This window comes from Mirounga angustirostris, unplaced genomic scaffold (genome assembly GCF_029215605.1).
Source record: "Mirounga angustirostris isolate CCGP_5_RB_7025 unplaced genomic scaffold, mMirAng1.0.hap1 SCAF_10, whole genome shotgun sequence".
Taxonomy (NCBI): Eukaryota; Metazoa; Chordata; class Mammalia; order Carnivora; family Phocidae; genus Mirounga; species Mirounga angustirostris.
The window spans coordinates 19,349,863-19,365,713 of NW_026991718.1; the positions used below are offsets into that span (position 1 = coordinate 19,349,863).

General features: G+C 36.2%; 1 protein-coding gene across 14 annotated transcripts in view; it reads left to right on the forward strand.

The window, feature by feature from the left end:
* Nucleotides 1-15,851, forward strand: part of NCOA1 (nuclear receptor coactivator 1) — a 238,050-nt gene that overhangs the window by 137,346 nt on the left and 84,853 nt on the right. For all 14 annotated transcript variants that reach the window (XM_045884197.3, XM_045884189.3, XM_054509635.2 and 11 more), the window contains one exon: nucleotides 11,182-11,287. In XM_045884197.3, the coding sequence (XP_045740153.1) occupies nucleotides 11,182-11,287 (106 nt within the window). The remainder of the gene's footprint in view (nucleotides 1-11,181; nucleotides 11,288-15,851) is intronic.

Sequence of the window (15,851 nt, forward strand, 5' to 3'; positions counted from 1 at the left end):
TAAATGCATATTAATAGGCCTCTTTTTTTGTGAACCTTTTTTATTGTTCCTCTCAAATTCTTTGTTACTGACTTCATACTGTGCAAGTGAAAACAGGCAAGATGGGCGTTTTGTGTATTCTTAAGTGGCCTATAGTCAGAAAGTTTGAGAAGCAGTGTACTAGATGACAATTGCTAGGGTTCCTCTGATTCTAAAAGTTTGCATTATTTTCCATTGATTCTGGAATATAACCATTATTTTCATAGTTATTCTGTTGAGAACACTGGAAAGTGAAATCTGAATTTCACTTGTTTAGAGTTACCTTTTGTTGAGCATTGCACTGGAAGGAATATAGCTAGTTCAATTAGTATGATCACTGAGGAAGTGTTAATGCTTTTTGACCAGCTATTCACCTGAAATGCTTGGGGATTTTTTTTTTTTCAATTCCCAATGGGTCTTAATAAGATTTTTGCCAAAAAAAAAAAAATGAATCAAGTGAGATGACTTAAGTTTTAAGCTAGTCTTTAAAAAGTACATATTCTTCTATAAATTTGGGCAGTGAAGATTGTACATTTATATTGTGATTTTATTCATGTCCCTTCTGCTGCAGTTGGGGGGATGACCCTGAAATTAACTGGAGGTTTACCTGACGTAATCATTTTCTAGTGCCCTCAAGATATAATTCCATTGTTTTGGCAAATAATTGACATGCAGCTCTATTACTTTGGTACTTCTGTTACCTTTTAACTTTAAGGATCAAATTTTAGTATATTTATTTTTCATTTATTGGTTTATATATGTACATTTAACCATACTGTATTCCGAAATGAGTTTCTGAAATATTTGAGGAAAATTGAACAACTTCTGATCAGGGGCTTAGCCCTTTATTTTAGATATTGGAATATTTAAAGATTTATTTATTTATTTTAGAGAGAGAGAGCATGCGCGCATGCATGTGGGCAGGGGGAGGGGCAAAGGGAGAGGGGCAGAGAGAAACTCAAGCGGACTCCATGCCAAGCACAATCTCATCATCCTGAGATCATGACCTGAGCCAAAACCAAGAGTCAGGTGCTTAACCGACTGAGCCACCCAGGTGCCCCTAGATATTGGAATAATTTTATGTGGTAAATGTGATTTTGGTTTTGGATAATCATCTGTGAATTATCTTTGTCTAATGCTGATCTTCATTCTCTTCTGGCCACAGCTTCTAGCTGATTTTCTGCTCATTAGTATTTGAATCTGAGAGAGGGAAGAGACAGTGAAATTTTTATCACTTAGTTTTGTCTCTCTGATCACCATTTTCATTTTTTAAGGCTGTTACTTTGCTAAACTATTTTTTTTATAAACTTTTCTCCTGTGCATGTGCAAGTGAATAACACTTATTTTGTTGTTTACACAGTTAGAGAGCTGTGGTCAAGAAGACTGATTTTAATCTCTTTTTTATTTTATTTATTTTAAGAAATACCAATATATTTCCCACAAGTTAGAATGATATAGAACTAATTTTTGGAAGATGTGTACAGTGTATCTATAATTACTCAATGTTGTACAATAACTGGAATCATCCAATTTCATGGATTTGCAAGGAAATGTTGAGGGTTGTTTCTGCCCAGTTGTCTTAATAAGATAGTTGCCACAAATACGTATTTCATATGCTGACTATCTTTCCTCAGGTACAAATTCATACAACAGGAGTATTTTAGCAAGGTGAATGCATATATGTTTATTTTTTTAATCTTAAAAAAACTAAATTTTAAATAAAGTCAATGTGAGGAATTTAAAATATTGGGTTTTAAAACTAATTTGATTTTTCTCTTTTTCCTATATTTTTGTTAATAGAAAACAAAAAATAAACTTTTATAGCTTTTCCAAACTTACTCTCCATTTAGAAAAAATAATGCAAAGAAAGAAAGCATTCTCGGGCGCCTGGGTGGCTCAGTCATTAAGCGTCTGCCTTCGGCTCAGGTCATGATCCCAGGGTCCTGGGATCGAGTCCCACATCGGGCTCCCTGCTCGGCGGGAAGCCTGCTTCTCCCCCTCCCACTCCCCCTGCTTGTGTTCCTGCTCTCGCTATCTCTCTCTCTCTGTCAAATAAATAAATAAAATCTTTAAAAAAAAAAAAAAAGAAAGCATTCTCTTAATCTATAGGATGAACTTTTAGTGGTAAACATAAGTTTATTAAACGCAGTTTTTCAAACATTACATACTCTTAGAATTTAAGTTACCAAGTCCTTGATAATGTCTTTATTATTTTTTTAAATTTTATTTTGTTATGTTAATCACCATACATTACATCATTAGTTTTTTTTTTTTTAAAGATTTTATTTATTTATTTGAGACAGAGAATGAGAGAGAGAGAGCACATGAGAGGGGGGAGGGTCAGAGGGAGAAGCAGGCTCCCTGCTGAGCAGGGAGCCCGATGTGGGACTCGATCCAGGGACTCCAGGATCATGATGAGCCACCCAGGCGCCCTACATCATTAGTTTTTGATGTAGTGTTCCATGATTCATTGTTTGCGTATAACACCCAGTGCTCCATGCAGTACATGCCCTCTTTAATACCCATCTCCAGGCTAACCCATCCCCCCACCCCCGCCCCTCTAGAACCCTCAGTTTGTTTCTCAGAGTCCATAGTCTCTCATGGTTCGTCTCCCCCTCCGATTTCCCCGCCTTCATTTTTCCCTTCCTACTATCTTCTTTTTTTTTTTTTTTAACATACAATGTAGTATTTGTTTCAGAGGTACAGGTTTGTGATTCATCAGTCTTACACAATTCACAGCGCTCACCATAGCACATACCCCCCCAATGTCCATCACCCAACCACCGCTTCCCTTCCATCCCCCACCACTCCAGCAACCCTCAGTTTGTTTCCTGAGATTAAGAATTCCTCATATCAGTGAGATCATATGATACATGTCCTTCTCTGATTGACTCATTTTGCTTAGCATAATACCCTCTAGTTCCATCCACGTCGTTGCAAATGGCAAGATTTCGGGGGTTTTTTGATGGCTGCATTATATTCCATTGTGTGTGTGTGTGTGTGTGTGTGTGTGTATCCACCACATCTTCTTTATCCATTCATCTGCTGATGGACATTTCGGCTCTTTCCATAGTTTGGCTATCAAGACAGTATGGTACTGGCACAAAAACAGACACATAGATCAGTGAAACAATAGAGAGCCCAGAAGTGGACCCTCAACTCTATGGTCAACTCATCTTTGACAAAGCGGGAAAGAATGTCCAATGGAAGAAAGACAGTCTCTTCAACAAATGGTGTTGGGAAAATTGGACAGCCACAGGCAGAAGAAGGAAACTGGACCATTTCCTTATACCACACACAAAAATAGACTCAAAATGGATGAAAGACCTAAATGTGAGACAGGAATCCATCAAAATCCTAGAGGAGAACACAGGCAGCAACCTCTTTGACCTCAGCTGCAGCAACTTCTTCCTAGAAACATCGGCAAAGGCAAGGGAAGCAAGGGCAAAAATGCACTATTGGGATTTCATCAAGATAAAAAGCTTTTGCACAGCAAAGGAAACAGTGAACAAAACCAAGAGACAACCGACAATGTCTTTATTATTAACATAGTAAATATAAATAAGATTTTGCATGGGATTTTCTTTTAAGAAAAATCTGATGTTTTATTGAATCAATGAAATGAGATAAAATGTTGTCTTTATTTTTAAGAATTCATTGTTTTGATCCATTTCTTTGCCTTTGTTTTTTATTCCTGGCCATAAGAGTTCAGATACTGGCACGCCATTTATGGCAGAGACTTCTGGCAGGGGTTCCTCTCTGGGCCAGGGAGATAGCCACCATCTGAATTCTGGTCTCTGGTTTTGTGGATTCAGGGAGACTTTTTGTTTCCAGACATTTAAGGAAATCTTTGTTTAGGCATTAGCTTCAAAATATCTGGTTTTTAACAAAAAATTAGGAGGCATTCAAAGAAACAAGAAAGTAAGGTGTATACACAGGAAAAATAGCAATCAATAGAAACTCTTTAAGGAAGTCCAGGCATTGCACTTACTCCACTAAGGAAAAGTAGATAAATTGGATTTCATCAAATTAAAGACTTCATTCATAAAACAAAATGTTCGCAAATCATGTATCTGTTAGAGGCTAATTACCCTAATATAAAGAACTCTCATGACTCAAAAATAAAAAGACAAATAACCCAATTTAAAAATGGGCAAAGGACCTGAATAGACAGTCTCCAAAGAAGATATACAAATGGCCAATAAGCACATGAAAAAGCACATTAGGGAAATAAATGCAAATCAAAACTGTAATGAGATACCATTTCACACCTCCTAGGATGGTCAGAATTAATATAAAATTACAAAACAGAAGATAACAAATTTGGTGAGGATGTGGAGAAATTGGAACAATTGTACATTGCTAGTAAAAATTTAAGGTGGGATAGCCACTGTGGAAGACAGTTTGGCAGTTCCTCAAAAAGCTAAAGAGAGTTATAATATGACTTAGCAGTTCCACTCCAAGAATACCAAACGAATCGAAGACATGCTCATAATTTATGCATATAAATGTTCACAGAATCATTATTGATAAATAGCCCCTGAAATGGAAAAACCCAATGTCCATCAACTGATGGATAAACAAAATATAGAATATCCAAACAATGGAAAATTATTCAGCCATAAAAAGGGTGGTGAAAATCCCAAAGTCCCCATACTTTCTTATCACATGAGAAAGATTTCAGTTGACAAGGCAACGAAAAGACAAGAAAATTGAAAACTTTTTTCAGAGAACCCTACGTGTCTGAGGACGCTAGTCTGAGAAATATTTCTATATGGCAATTGCCCAATGCAGGAGTTTTGTTTATCATGATTTTCCTGTGTGATTGTTCTCATACAGCTGTCAACTAGGAGAGCTTTAGCTCTCATCATGTCTGTGCTGCTTTGTGCTAATTGCCCGCTAAGCATTTTAAAGTGTATTATTAGAGTTGTTTACTAACATATTGTTACTTATTTTTCAAATTCTGTGGTTCTCAGCTAAGTCTGGGGGATGAGTGACAAAATGTCTTATGTTCTAGAAATTTATAATTCAACTGAAATACAAAACATTGACCTATTTCTTCAGCCCCACCTGTTTGGTTTTGTCTGGTCTATTTGGGATAGATGTGGTTTCCAATTCCTAAAAACTGTTCTCTACAGATTGCATGAGGTTGTTTCGGTATAACTTAGCAACTCTTCAACTCAACAGGGTACTTTTACTTAGAAACCTTACCTTTTTTTAAAACGTGATATGCAGATTGGTTTCCTTTCTGAAACAAACATATCTTTTCTTAATGAACCTTATTTAAGTACCCTTACTGCCAAATGTAAAGCCATTCCACAAATAGAACAGCTGTAATAGTTTTCACTCGTCAGAGGTTTTGCATTCCACTATCTGTGTATTGTGTTTTGTAAATAGAAAGCAGTTAATACCAGAATCATACCATCAGCACATTGTTGGTGACTCTCTCATAGCTTCTTATTGTTGGCTCTTATTTTGGTAGGCCAGCCTGTCTGGCTGCTGTTGAATTGTTGTCTAATGTCTCCTCAGCCCCAGAATCTCAAATAAATTTAGAAGATGCCAATCCAGCCAGTAGTCTGAGGGGAGCACAGTATGGGGAATCTTGTTTTAAATCTAGATTTATTTTTGTTCAAAATTATTTGTTGTATCAAAATTGTATTATTTATGTTTACAGTTGTAGGACTGTAACAGGACTTCATGTCTCTACAGTACTATGAAATGTTGTGGGAGGTTTCCCCAAAATAGTAGATTTTTACCTTTTCAAATCAGAAGAGATATTGTCCAATTTCTAGATCAAGAAGACAGGTTTTTTGGTTCCCCCCTGCCCCCCATTGAACACATGGTAACAAGGATTTCAAGTAAGCTCAATTTCTCAATTATAGGAAAGAATTCCAAAGCTTTATAAAAGATTCCAGAAAATATTTAACCATAAAATATCTTAAATATCCTTTAAACTTTTAAATGTTGTATTAGTTAAGGGCTTTATCACTTCTAACTTATCACCTATTTTAGCTTTTATATCTTTTAGGCATTATGTTAGATACTGGATATACAGTGAAAAGATCTAATAACTGTCTTTGAGTTCATAATATAGAAGGGGAGACAAGCAGGAGAGTTATAATTTATAGCATAGTATAAGAAGAAGTATATGGCCCTTTCAATTTTGACAGCCGTAGAATTCCAGATGGGTAAATTCTCAGATGGGTATAACCTAATGTCTTTGGAAGCAGAAAAGATGGGAAGATAAGGAAGTAAGAAGTAGTCCCTGAGCAGGAAGTAGGGAGTTAGCTATTTTCTTTCTTTTGGTTTAGCAAACTCTGAAGTCTTCTCTTTCATTTTCTTCCCCCTCTTCATTTTCTGCTCTTTTATTTCTACTTCTATTGAAAAGTTTAAAGTTAATGCTCCTTCATTATTATAAAATTTGTTGCATTAATACATTTAAAAATAATTTTATTTCTATGTGAGTAGAAATTTCTATAAATATAAATGAAGTGGCTTCTTTACTTCTGTGATATTTGGTTAACCTCATTTATGCTTCTGTGAATTTCCATAAGGAAAAGAAAGTAACAGTTGTATTAATTATAGTAATACATTACTTAGATGATGATTATTATTTGGGTTTGGGTTTCAGAATAGATGCTAACAAGCATGCCAGGTCTTTTGACATCTTTTTTGTTGTGGTGGTTGTTATTACAAGTCTGGCGTATTTCCCTTTACATTGAGGTTGTCCACCTTAAATTGTAATTATTTTCCTTATTTCATCTCCTCCCTACCACAAGAGATTTAACAAGTATTTTTTATGATGACATTAATCGACAATGCAGCTCATCATTAAAAGAAGTCTGGAACTTAAAGAATATAAAAACATATCTTATTACATGTTGAGTTTGAGGTGACAGTGAGATATCCAAATGAAAAAGGCCATTTAGCAGTTGGAAACTTAAATACCAAATTACTGAGATGAGAAAGATTGTACTTACCCTTCATAGCAGAAGTCTTAAAATGAAAATCAGATCTTGTCATTCCTCTGTTCTTTATCCTCCACTGATTGCCTAATTCAGTCAGAATAAAGCTAAAGCCTTTCAGATGGTTTTTATGGCCTTACACGATGTAGCCTCCTGTGATCTTTCTGAGCTCATCTGCTTCCTCATTCCCTGGTTCTGGCTACACTGATCTCTTTCATGTTTCTGAAAAAGCATAGCTATGCTCTGGCTTTAAGGCCTTACAGCCCTTCACTTTGCCCCTGCCAGGAGCACTCTTTCTCCAGATACCTTTCCCTCTCCCTCACCTCTTTCAAGTCTTTGCTCATATCTCACCTTCTCAATGAGGCTTTTCCTAACTATGCTACTTAAGATTGCTGTCCCTTCCCTTCCACACACATCTCTATTCTCGCCTGATTTTTCTGTGTAACACTTATCACTTCTAATGTACTCTATAATTTACTTTTTAAATTTTATTAATTTTATTTATTGTCTCTCTCTCACAATAGAATGTACCTCTATGAGGACAGTGATTTTGATAAATTTTATTCATGGCTGTATCCCCAGCACCTCAAACAGAGGCTGGCGTATACTAGCTCAATAAATATTTGTTGCTAAGTTAAGTTAGGGCTACCCACATTGAGATCAATTTGAAGTTTTCAGACTAATGCTTACCTTTGCTGGGAACATGAAATATAAACAAGGATTTTATTTTTAAAGTCTTTCCTTAGGGTCAAAACTGAACTACATGTGTATGTATCTGTTTACATATATATGTGTGCGTGTGTGTGTGTGTGTATGTATGTATATATATGTCATATATAATATAATATATAACATCTATAATCTACAGGTGCCTGGTGACTCAGTCGGTTAAGCATTTGCCTTCAGCTCAGGTTGTGATCCCAGGGTCCTGGGATTGAGCCCCACATTGGGCTCTCTGCTTAGTGGGGAGTCTTCTTCTCCCTCTGCCCCTCCCACTGCTCAAGCTTGTGTGCTGTCTCTCTCTCTCTCTGAAATAAGCAGATAAAATCTTTTTAAAAAATCTATAAGTATGTCTGGGTGGCTCAGTCAGTTAAGCGTCTGCCTTCGGCTCAGGTCATGATCCCAGGATCCTGGGATTGAGTCCCACATGGGGCTCCCTGCTCAGTGGGGAGCCTGCTTCTCCCTCTGCCTGCCACTCCCCTTGCTTGTGCTCACTCTCTCTCTCTCTGACAAATAAATAAAATCTTTTAAAAAACTTATAAAAAATCTGTAATCTATAAATACTTGATTGAACAGATGTTTAGTCACTTATTCACCAAGTTCTGTAATAGACACACAATAGGTGAGAGCTGATGGAAACTTTACACATTATGTCAAGGAGGTTAAATGTCCTGTGGGCAGTGAGGATTTAGTGAAGGGTTTTAAGCAAAGATTGAGATGATCAGACTTACATTTTTGATAGCCTCCTCTGGTGGCTCAGGGAGACCATCTGGAAAGTTATTTTAATAGTCCATCAGGAGGTGATGAGAGGAGGATATGAGGAAGGATGGATTTTGGAAATATTTAGGAAATAAAAATTGACAATCTTGGTGTCTGCTTGCATGTGGGGTACGAGAGAAGAGGCTGGAATGACTCCAACATACCGACTGAGAGAAGAAATACATGAGGTGATGTTAAGTTCATTTTGGAAAGTTGAATTTGAGGTGCCTATGTGACATCTGGGTAGAGGTATCTGATGAAGAATTGGATTCGGGGTCTGAGACCCAGGAGGTCTGAGCTAGAGATGGAGTTTCGGGAATAGTCAGTACAGAGATGTGTTTTGAAGTCATGTTGAGTGAGTGGTATCACCCAAGGATAATGTATATAGTCTGAGGGAAAAAGAGGCTTAGGACGTTAGGACCATGAGGACTTCTGACTCCGAAGAATTGGACAAAAAGTACTCAGAATAAGGTAAGAAGAAAACCACACTAATTCTAATCCCTCAGGTCTTGACTTAAACATCACCTCTTCAGAGAAGGCTCAGGTGATCTCCCAATTAAAATTAGGTCTCCTCTATTGCTTTTCTATGAACCCTGTTCTTTTCCTTTGTAACTGTTATCACAGTTTAAAATTACATGTTATTTTTGTGTCTTATCTGTTTATGTCTCTCACTCCATGAGGACAGGAACCTCTTTTTTGCTGTCCATTATTTGGTCAGCTTTTAGCACAGTGCCTGATGCATGATAGATTTATTTGTTAAGTATGAAGGAGGTGTGGGATCACAGAAGCCAACGGATGACGGTGTTTCAGAAGGTAATTATTTCAAATGCTGCTCCCAAGGAGTCCAGTAAAATAATAATAATAATAGCAGATATTGAGCACTAATAAATGAGGGAATGAAAAGCGTCCATTGTATTTATCAATGAGGAGTTTGGGGATGAGTTACCCACCGAGTGAACACTGCCCCTCATGGAGCTCTCTGTTTGCAGAGGGGGTAATAACAGTAGCTAGCTTCTCCAGGAACTTCAGTGTGCTCTTTACACGCACTATTCAATCCTCACAACAAATCTGAAGGTAGGTGAAGGTGATTATTATCCCTGTGTTACAGATGAGGAATTAGGTTTAAGGAGATTACATACATTGCCCAAGAATAAGCAGGTAGTGATTAAGCCAGGGCTTAAATTTAAGGCCTTTCTGACCCCAGAGCCCATGCTTTTAACCACCATGCTCCAGTAGGGGGATCCAGTTGATTCTTCATCAGGGAACTGATACCTTGAAAATGACATTTGAGCAGGAATGGTTTAGGTGCTGTTTATAGGACAGATTAGAAGTGAGAGTGACTGGAATTGAGAAACCAGATACACAGATCTTGCATTAATTCAGAATGAGGCATTTGGTTCCAACTGGAATCATAACTATATCTGAGAATAAAGAAGGAAGGGACAATCTAAGATCTCTTATTAAGGAAGAATTGACAGGACATAGATACCAATTGAAATGAGTGAAAGAGAAAATTAAAAAGTAATTATAAGACTACAATCCTAGGCATTAGAGAGTTTTATGAACTGCACTTCTAATATGGGAGAAATTCAAAATGGTTGCATGAAATAATTTGTGATTAGAATTTTAGGTACTATTTATACACTGAAAAGGGGACATGACAGTCTTTGGTATTGAGAAAGGGCTAGAGACAGTAAGTTTTTGGACTAGAGGAAAAGGATTTACTCAGATGTATTAATTAAAACCATGTGAAAGATTCTTATGGATCTCAGCATTCTTTATAAGAAACTTTATAAGCACAGCTGCTATTGTTGTGGTTTAGTAATTTTATAATTTAAGGAAAAGTTAAAGGTTTTTCCCATTTAATAAGAATTTTCTTGCCTTTTATAAGGGTAGATGGAGTGAAAGGGAATGGAGGAGGTGTGTTGTTTGGCACTAATAAAATACAAAAGGTAGTGATAAATCCAAGGCCAGGAATAGGATTCTGAGTGCCATTAGGGATTCTACAGAGCCTAGTGGGTGATAGGGACAGGTCAGAAGGGATCTGTAAGTGCAGTCACGAACTGGCACAACATGTGAGAGAGAGACCTGGCTGGCATGCTCAGGGAAATGACTTTGTGTTCTCTGGCATCTATACCAAGATCCTAACATAGACTAAACATTTGATCTTTGTCGCCTGACTACATAGACACAAGGTTAGGAGTATAGAATTCAAAGTTGGTAAGTACCAAATCTAGTTCATTGCTTTAACTTTAATTGTATTTATTTTCCTAGCAATATAAAATCCCAGACCTTATGAGTAAAAGTTGTTTAAAGTTCTTTTCAAAGTATAACCTGAAATAAACATAAAAAATAATTTCCCTAACTCCCAATTATACATTGTTTTTACATTTACATCCGAAAGTGATTCTTTTCTCTGAAAAAAATTTCGGTATCTACTTCATTATTCTAACAATATTTTCATCCTAATTAACCTTTATGATTTCATAAGGGCTTGTTAATTTTGTTTTACAGATACAGAAAAGAAAGTGTAGAAACAATAACTAGCTGATGACTCTGTGCTTTTATATAGATGTGGTTGCTTTTGTGATGGCTATAATTAGCTATTCATTGAGAGACTACAATGTTTAGATATCTTCTAACATAAGGGAGCTTCCTCCTCCCCTATGGTTAGAAAGTTCACCAGGGTAGATTTCTTATTGTTGTCCTACCTTTTTAGGTGTGAAGTTTTTCAACATGAGTGGCCTCGGGGACAGTTCATCCGACCCTGCTAACCCAGACTCACATAAGAGGAAAGGATCGCCATGTGACACACTGGCATCAAGGTAGGAACACTCTTTTCTTAGTCTGTATCTGGGAGAGCTTCTTTATCATTTTCATTGACACTTTAGAACCCTTGTTTCCTCTACTCCAAGTTTACTGATCTTCTTTTGAGTCCCTTAGACTCACCATGTTCTCTCGCTTCCCCAAGGCCTTTGCACATGCTGCTCCCTTAATCCAGCTTGCTCCCTCTAGATTTCCTGTAGTCAAGACCTGTATGTTCTCCAGATGCCAGCTTAGACATTACCACCTTAAAAGAAGCCATCTCTTACTTCCATAACTATTATTTTAAATCTCCCTCATTCATGCATCTGTCTCACATGTATGTTTATAGCTCTGCTCCATAATTTTCAGATTTTTACTAGTTCATGTGATTATTTCACAAATCCCTGGCTTCTCCACTACACACTTAGGCTGCCGTTTGGTAAGGAACTTGTCTGTTCTTACCATTTTATTCCTGGTTTGTAGCATAGTATTTGGGTTATATATAGTAAGGACACAGTAAAAATTTGTCAAGTGAATAAATAAATCCATTGTACATCTTTAATTGCTGTCTTAGAACATTACAGTCTTAGTAGAACAAATAAATATATTGTTATAATATTAGGATTTTAAAGAATGCGTATTGTGAAATTAAATATTTGTATATTATGAGGAATATGATCACCTTAAATGGGCTAAAAGAGAATTATTGCTAAGGAGACTCTAACAAATACCAGATAGAGAAGGGACCTTAATCACATCAAAAGAGCAGCTTCCCACCTGAGAGGAGAAGAGTGGGGATCCATTCACCTTCTAGGGTCTAGAGCAAGCTTCCTCAACCTTTCACACTATTGGCATTGTCAGCCAGATAATTCTTTGTTGTGGAGCACCATCCTGTATATTGTTAAGATGTTTAGCAATATCCTTGGCTTTCACACACTAGAGGCCAGTAGCATCTTTATATCAGTTATGATAACCAAAATGTCATAGCAGTTATGATTACCAAAAATGTCTTCAAACATTATCAAATGTTTGTCAGTATTTCCTAAGGATGGGGAAAGCAATATGGCTCCAGTTGATAATCACTGATCTAGAGAGTGAAGTGGCAGAAGACTCTTTTGTCACTGGATTACGTGCTGCTTTCTCATGGGGGCCAGCGGGGAGGAAAGGATTTTAACAGGAGAGTGAGTGCCAGAGCTCCAGGCTGGGGGGTGAAAAGTTAATCAGTTCTGTGAACTATCATAGAGAGATCATAACCTAAGTACTCATAACCACAGGTAAGTGTCCAGATGCTCAGAGGAATGTTGATATCAAGATACAATCCAGCTTTGTGTTGTCAGAGTTAATGTTCTTATATGTATATAAATTCAGTCTTTTTCAAAAGAAAACTTATAAATAATTAAAACTATGTTTTTTAGATTTAATTTTTATTTGGGGGAATTTTTTTAAATCTGTAAAAGTATAGAGACTAAGAATCTATGTATACCCATCACATATAATTATTCATATTTTACAGTGTTATTAGCATTGTGTTAATATTTTATCATATTTGCATAGTCTTGTTTGAATAAAGGTAGTAAAATGATTAATGATTAAACTGATCTGTCTGCAACTAATTTCTCCATTTTTAATAATTATATATATAAGGATTGGTGAGTAATATAGATTGTTTATAAATATATATTGTACAATACCGTATACTGTATATATTTTTCTGTAATATGCTCTTTTCAGCATGCATCTTGAGATATAAATACATGTAGATTCAGTCCTATCATTTTTTTAGTTATTTTTTTATTATTACTGACATATAATTGACATATAACATTGTGTAAGTTTAAGCTGTACAATGTGTTGGTTTGACACCTTTATACATTTCCGTATGTATAGTGTAGCTAACACCTCTACCACCTCCCACAATTATTAAGTCTTCTTTGTGGTGAGAACAATTAACTAGTCTCTTAGCAGCTTTGAAGTTTGCAACACAATGTTGTTGACTGTAATACAATTTTTGATTAAGTATTGTGTTATAGGAATGTACCCCATTTGGAAAAATCTGTTTCTCTACAGAGAGATGTTCCCTCTCGATAAACAACTTTTTTGTCAGAAATTTTCACTCTTACCGCTAGCACTGCAGTGAACATCCTCATTCACACCTGCTCCTTTATACGTAAGAGTTCCTTTAGGATCTGTGTACATTTTTATGTTAACTAGGTCACTACCACAATGCTCTTCAAATAAGAAGCATTGAGAGTTCTTTTTTCTCACACCCTTACACTACTTTCTCCTCACTTTAACTCTTTGCCAATCTGATGAGTGTGGGGTTACAGTTTTAAGTATATTTAACCAATCACTAGATTAATTGATCATGATTTTTCTTTTCCTCTTCAGTGAATTTCCTGGTTGTATCTTTTACCCATATTCCTGCTAGGGTGTTTTTCCTTTTCCTTTTGTTTGTAAGAGTAATTTTTAATTTTCTAGGTACTACCTTTTTTTGCTTATATTTGATGCAAGTATCTTCTCCCAAGTCTGTTTAACTCTGTTTTTGAAATCTGTTGTTGTAGGTTGGAACCTTCCGTTTTCGTGTGTCAAGCTCTTGGGGAATCTTGTTAAAGAATTTCTCCCCTCTACTTCAGGGCCTTAACTGTATCTTTACCTATTTTCTTCTAATACATATTTAGAGTTTTAATTAATCTGGAATTTATTTTTGTGTGTGATATAATTTTATTTTTTCCCATGAAGAACATAAGTGGTTATGACCCTATCCTTTCCCTGCTTTTGTGCTGTTACCTTTATCATAGATCAAGTTGCTGAATAGATAGGGATCTGGTTCTGAACTTTCTTATGACAATCACCTTGATCTCTGAAGGGGCAAGTCACTCTTCCTTGTCATTTTTCAATATTGTTTTCCCTCTTCTTGTACCTTTAACTTTCCATTCAGATTTTTAAATCAGTTTTTTTAAGTTTCCCCTGGAAAAAAATACTTGGGATTTGGATTAGAATTTCATTTACTTTTATAGATTAAGTTGGGGGAGAAAGACATTTTTATTTTCTAGACTCCAGATTCTAGAGTGTTCTTATTTATAAATATAAAGGCTGTTCACTTAATCAAGTCTTCACTGTTAGTAATAGTTTATAAATTTGCCCTTTGAACAACTACCTCATCTTTAGTTAGATATATTCCTGGGTACCACCGATTTTTTTATTGCTTTTAGAAATGGTATCATTTGTCTATTGCACCTTCTAACTGGCAATTTTTAATATATAGGAATACTAATGATTTGGGATTATTGGTCTCGTGTGCATGTGCATACATTGTTCTGAACTTTCTTATTTGTTTTATGGTTTATCTGTAGGTCTTTGATTTTTTGTACATATGTAATCATGTTATTACAAATATCAAAAATTTAATATTTTTCTCTTCTTAGATGTTTTAAAGATGATCCTTATATGTTTGTAAGGATAATCCTTATCTTTGTATGTTTGCTTTCAAAATATTTGAGAACATTCCCTCCTTCAGGTTTGTAAGTGTGGGCTTTAGTTTCAGTTGATATTTTTGATATGGTAAACCAGAACTTTGTGATTTTGAAACTGATTGAATTTGAGTGTGAATACCACCTTGTCATGTTTCTTTTGGTTTTGTTATCATCTACTTTCTCTTTAAACAGATTGTGAACTCATTAATTATAAAGAGCATATGTTAAACTTCAGGGTATTGCCAGCCCTGTCCACGAGAGCCCTGATAGAGTTTCTTAGTAATTGTTTGGTGGGGTGAGATGTCTCATATCTCTTCCTATTTCCTCTTCTCCATTCCTTAACTCTACTGGAGAATGCTGGTCTCAAAATGGTGGGTAGCTGTGCCTTGTGCTTGTGTAACATCTCTAATTCAGCTCAACAAGTGCTTTATTCAGTGCCTACTATTCAACCAGCATGGTGTGCATGATGTTATTAAGGATATAAGTGAAGTGCAACATGTTTCTATCTTCAGGGAGCTTACAAATCGGGTCATGCCATGCATTCTTCTTCTGAAACCCTTCTGGGCTTCCTCTTACCCTGAAAATAAATGTTCATAGCCAAAATGATGATGCTAGATAACATTTATTGAACTAATAGCCAGGAACTCTGCCAAGCATTTTACATGCATCATCTTTTTTAATCCTCACAAAATTCTGGGAGATAATGTCATCATCCCTGTTTTGCAGATAAAGAAATTGAAGCTTAGAGAAGTTAAATTGCTCTTAAGTAACTTGCCTAGCACTACATAGCTAATAAATGACTGAGGAAGTTTGAACTTGTGCTTTTAAGCAATGTACTGTGCTTTTTATCTTGGTGTATGCAAGAGCCCTCATGATCCAGCCTGGACCTCATCTCTTGCCCTTTTGTTTCTTATTTATAGTTCAGCCATACTGAACTACTTACAGGTCCTTTTACTTGACATTTTCATCCCCACTGTATACCTTTGAAAAAGCTGGGTGTGTTTGTCTGCCTCCCCCACCCTGAAACCAATCCCCCTCTACCACTAGGTTTGGACACCTTGTTCTTTAGGTCTAGGTGCAATTTCTATGAGCTTCTATAGTATTACAGTCT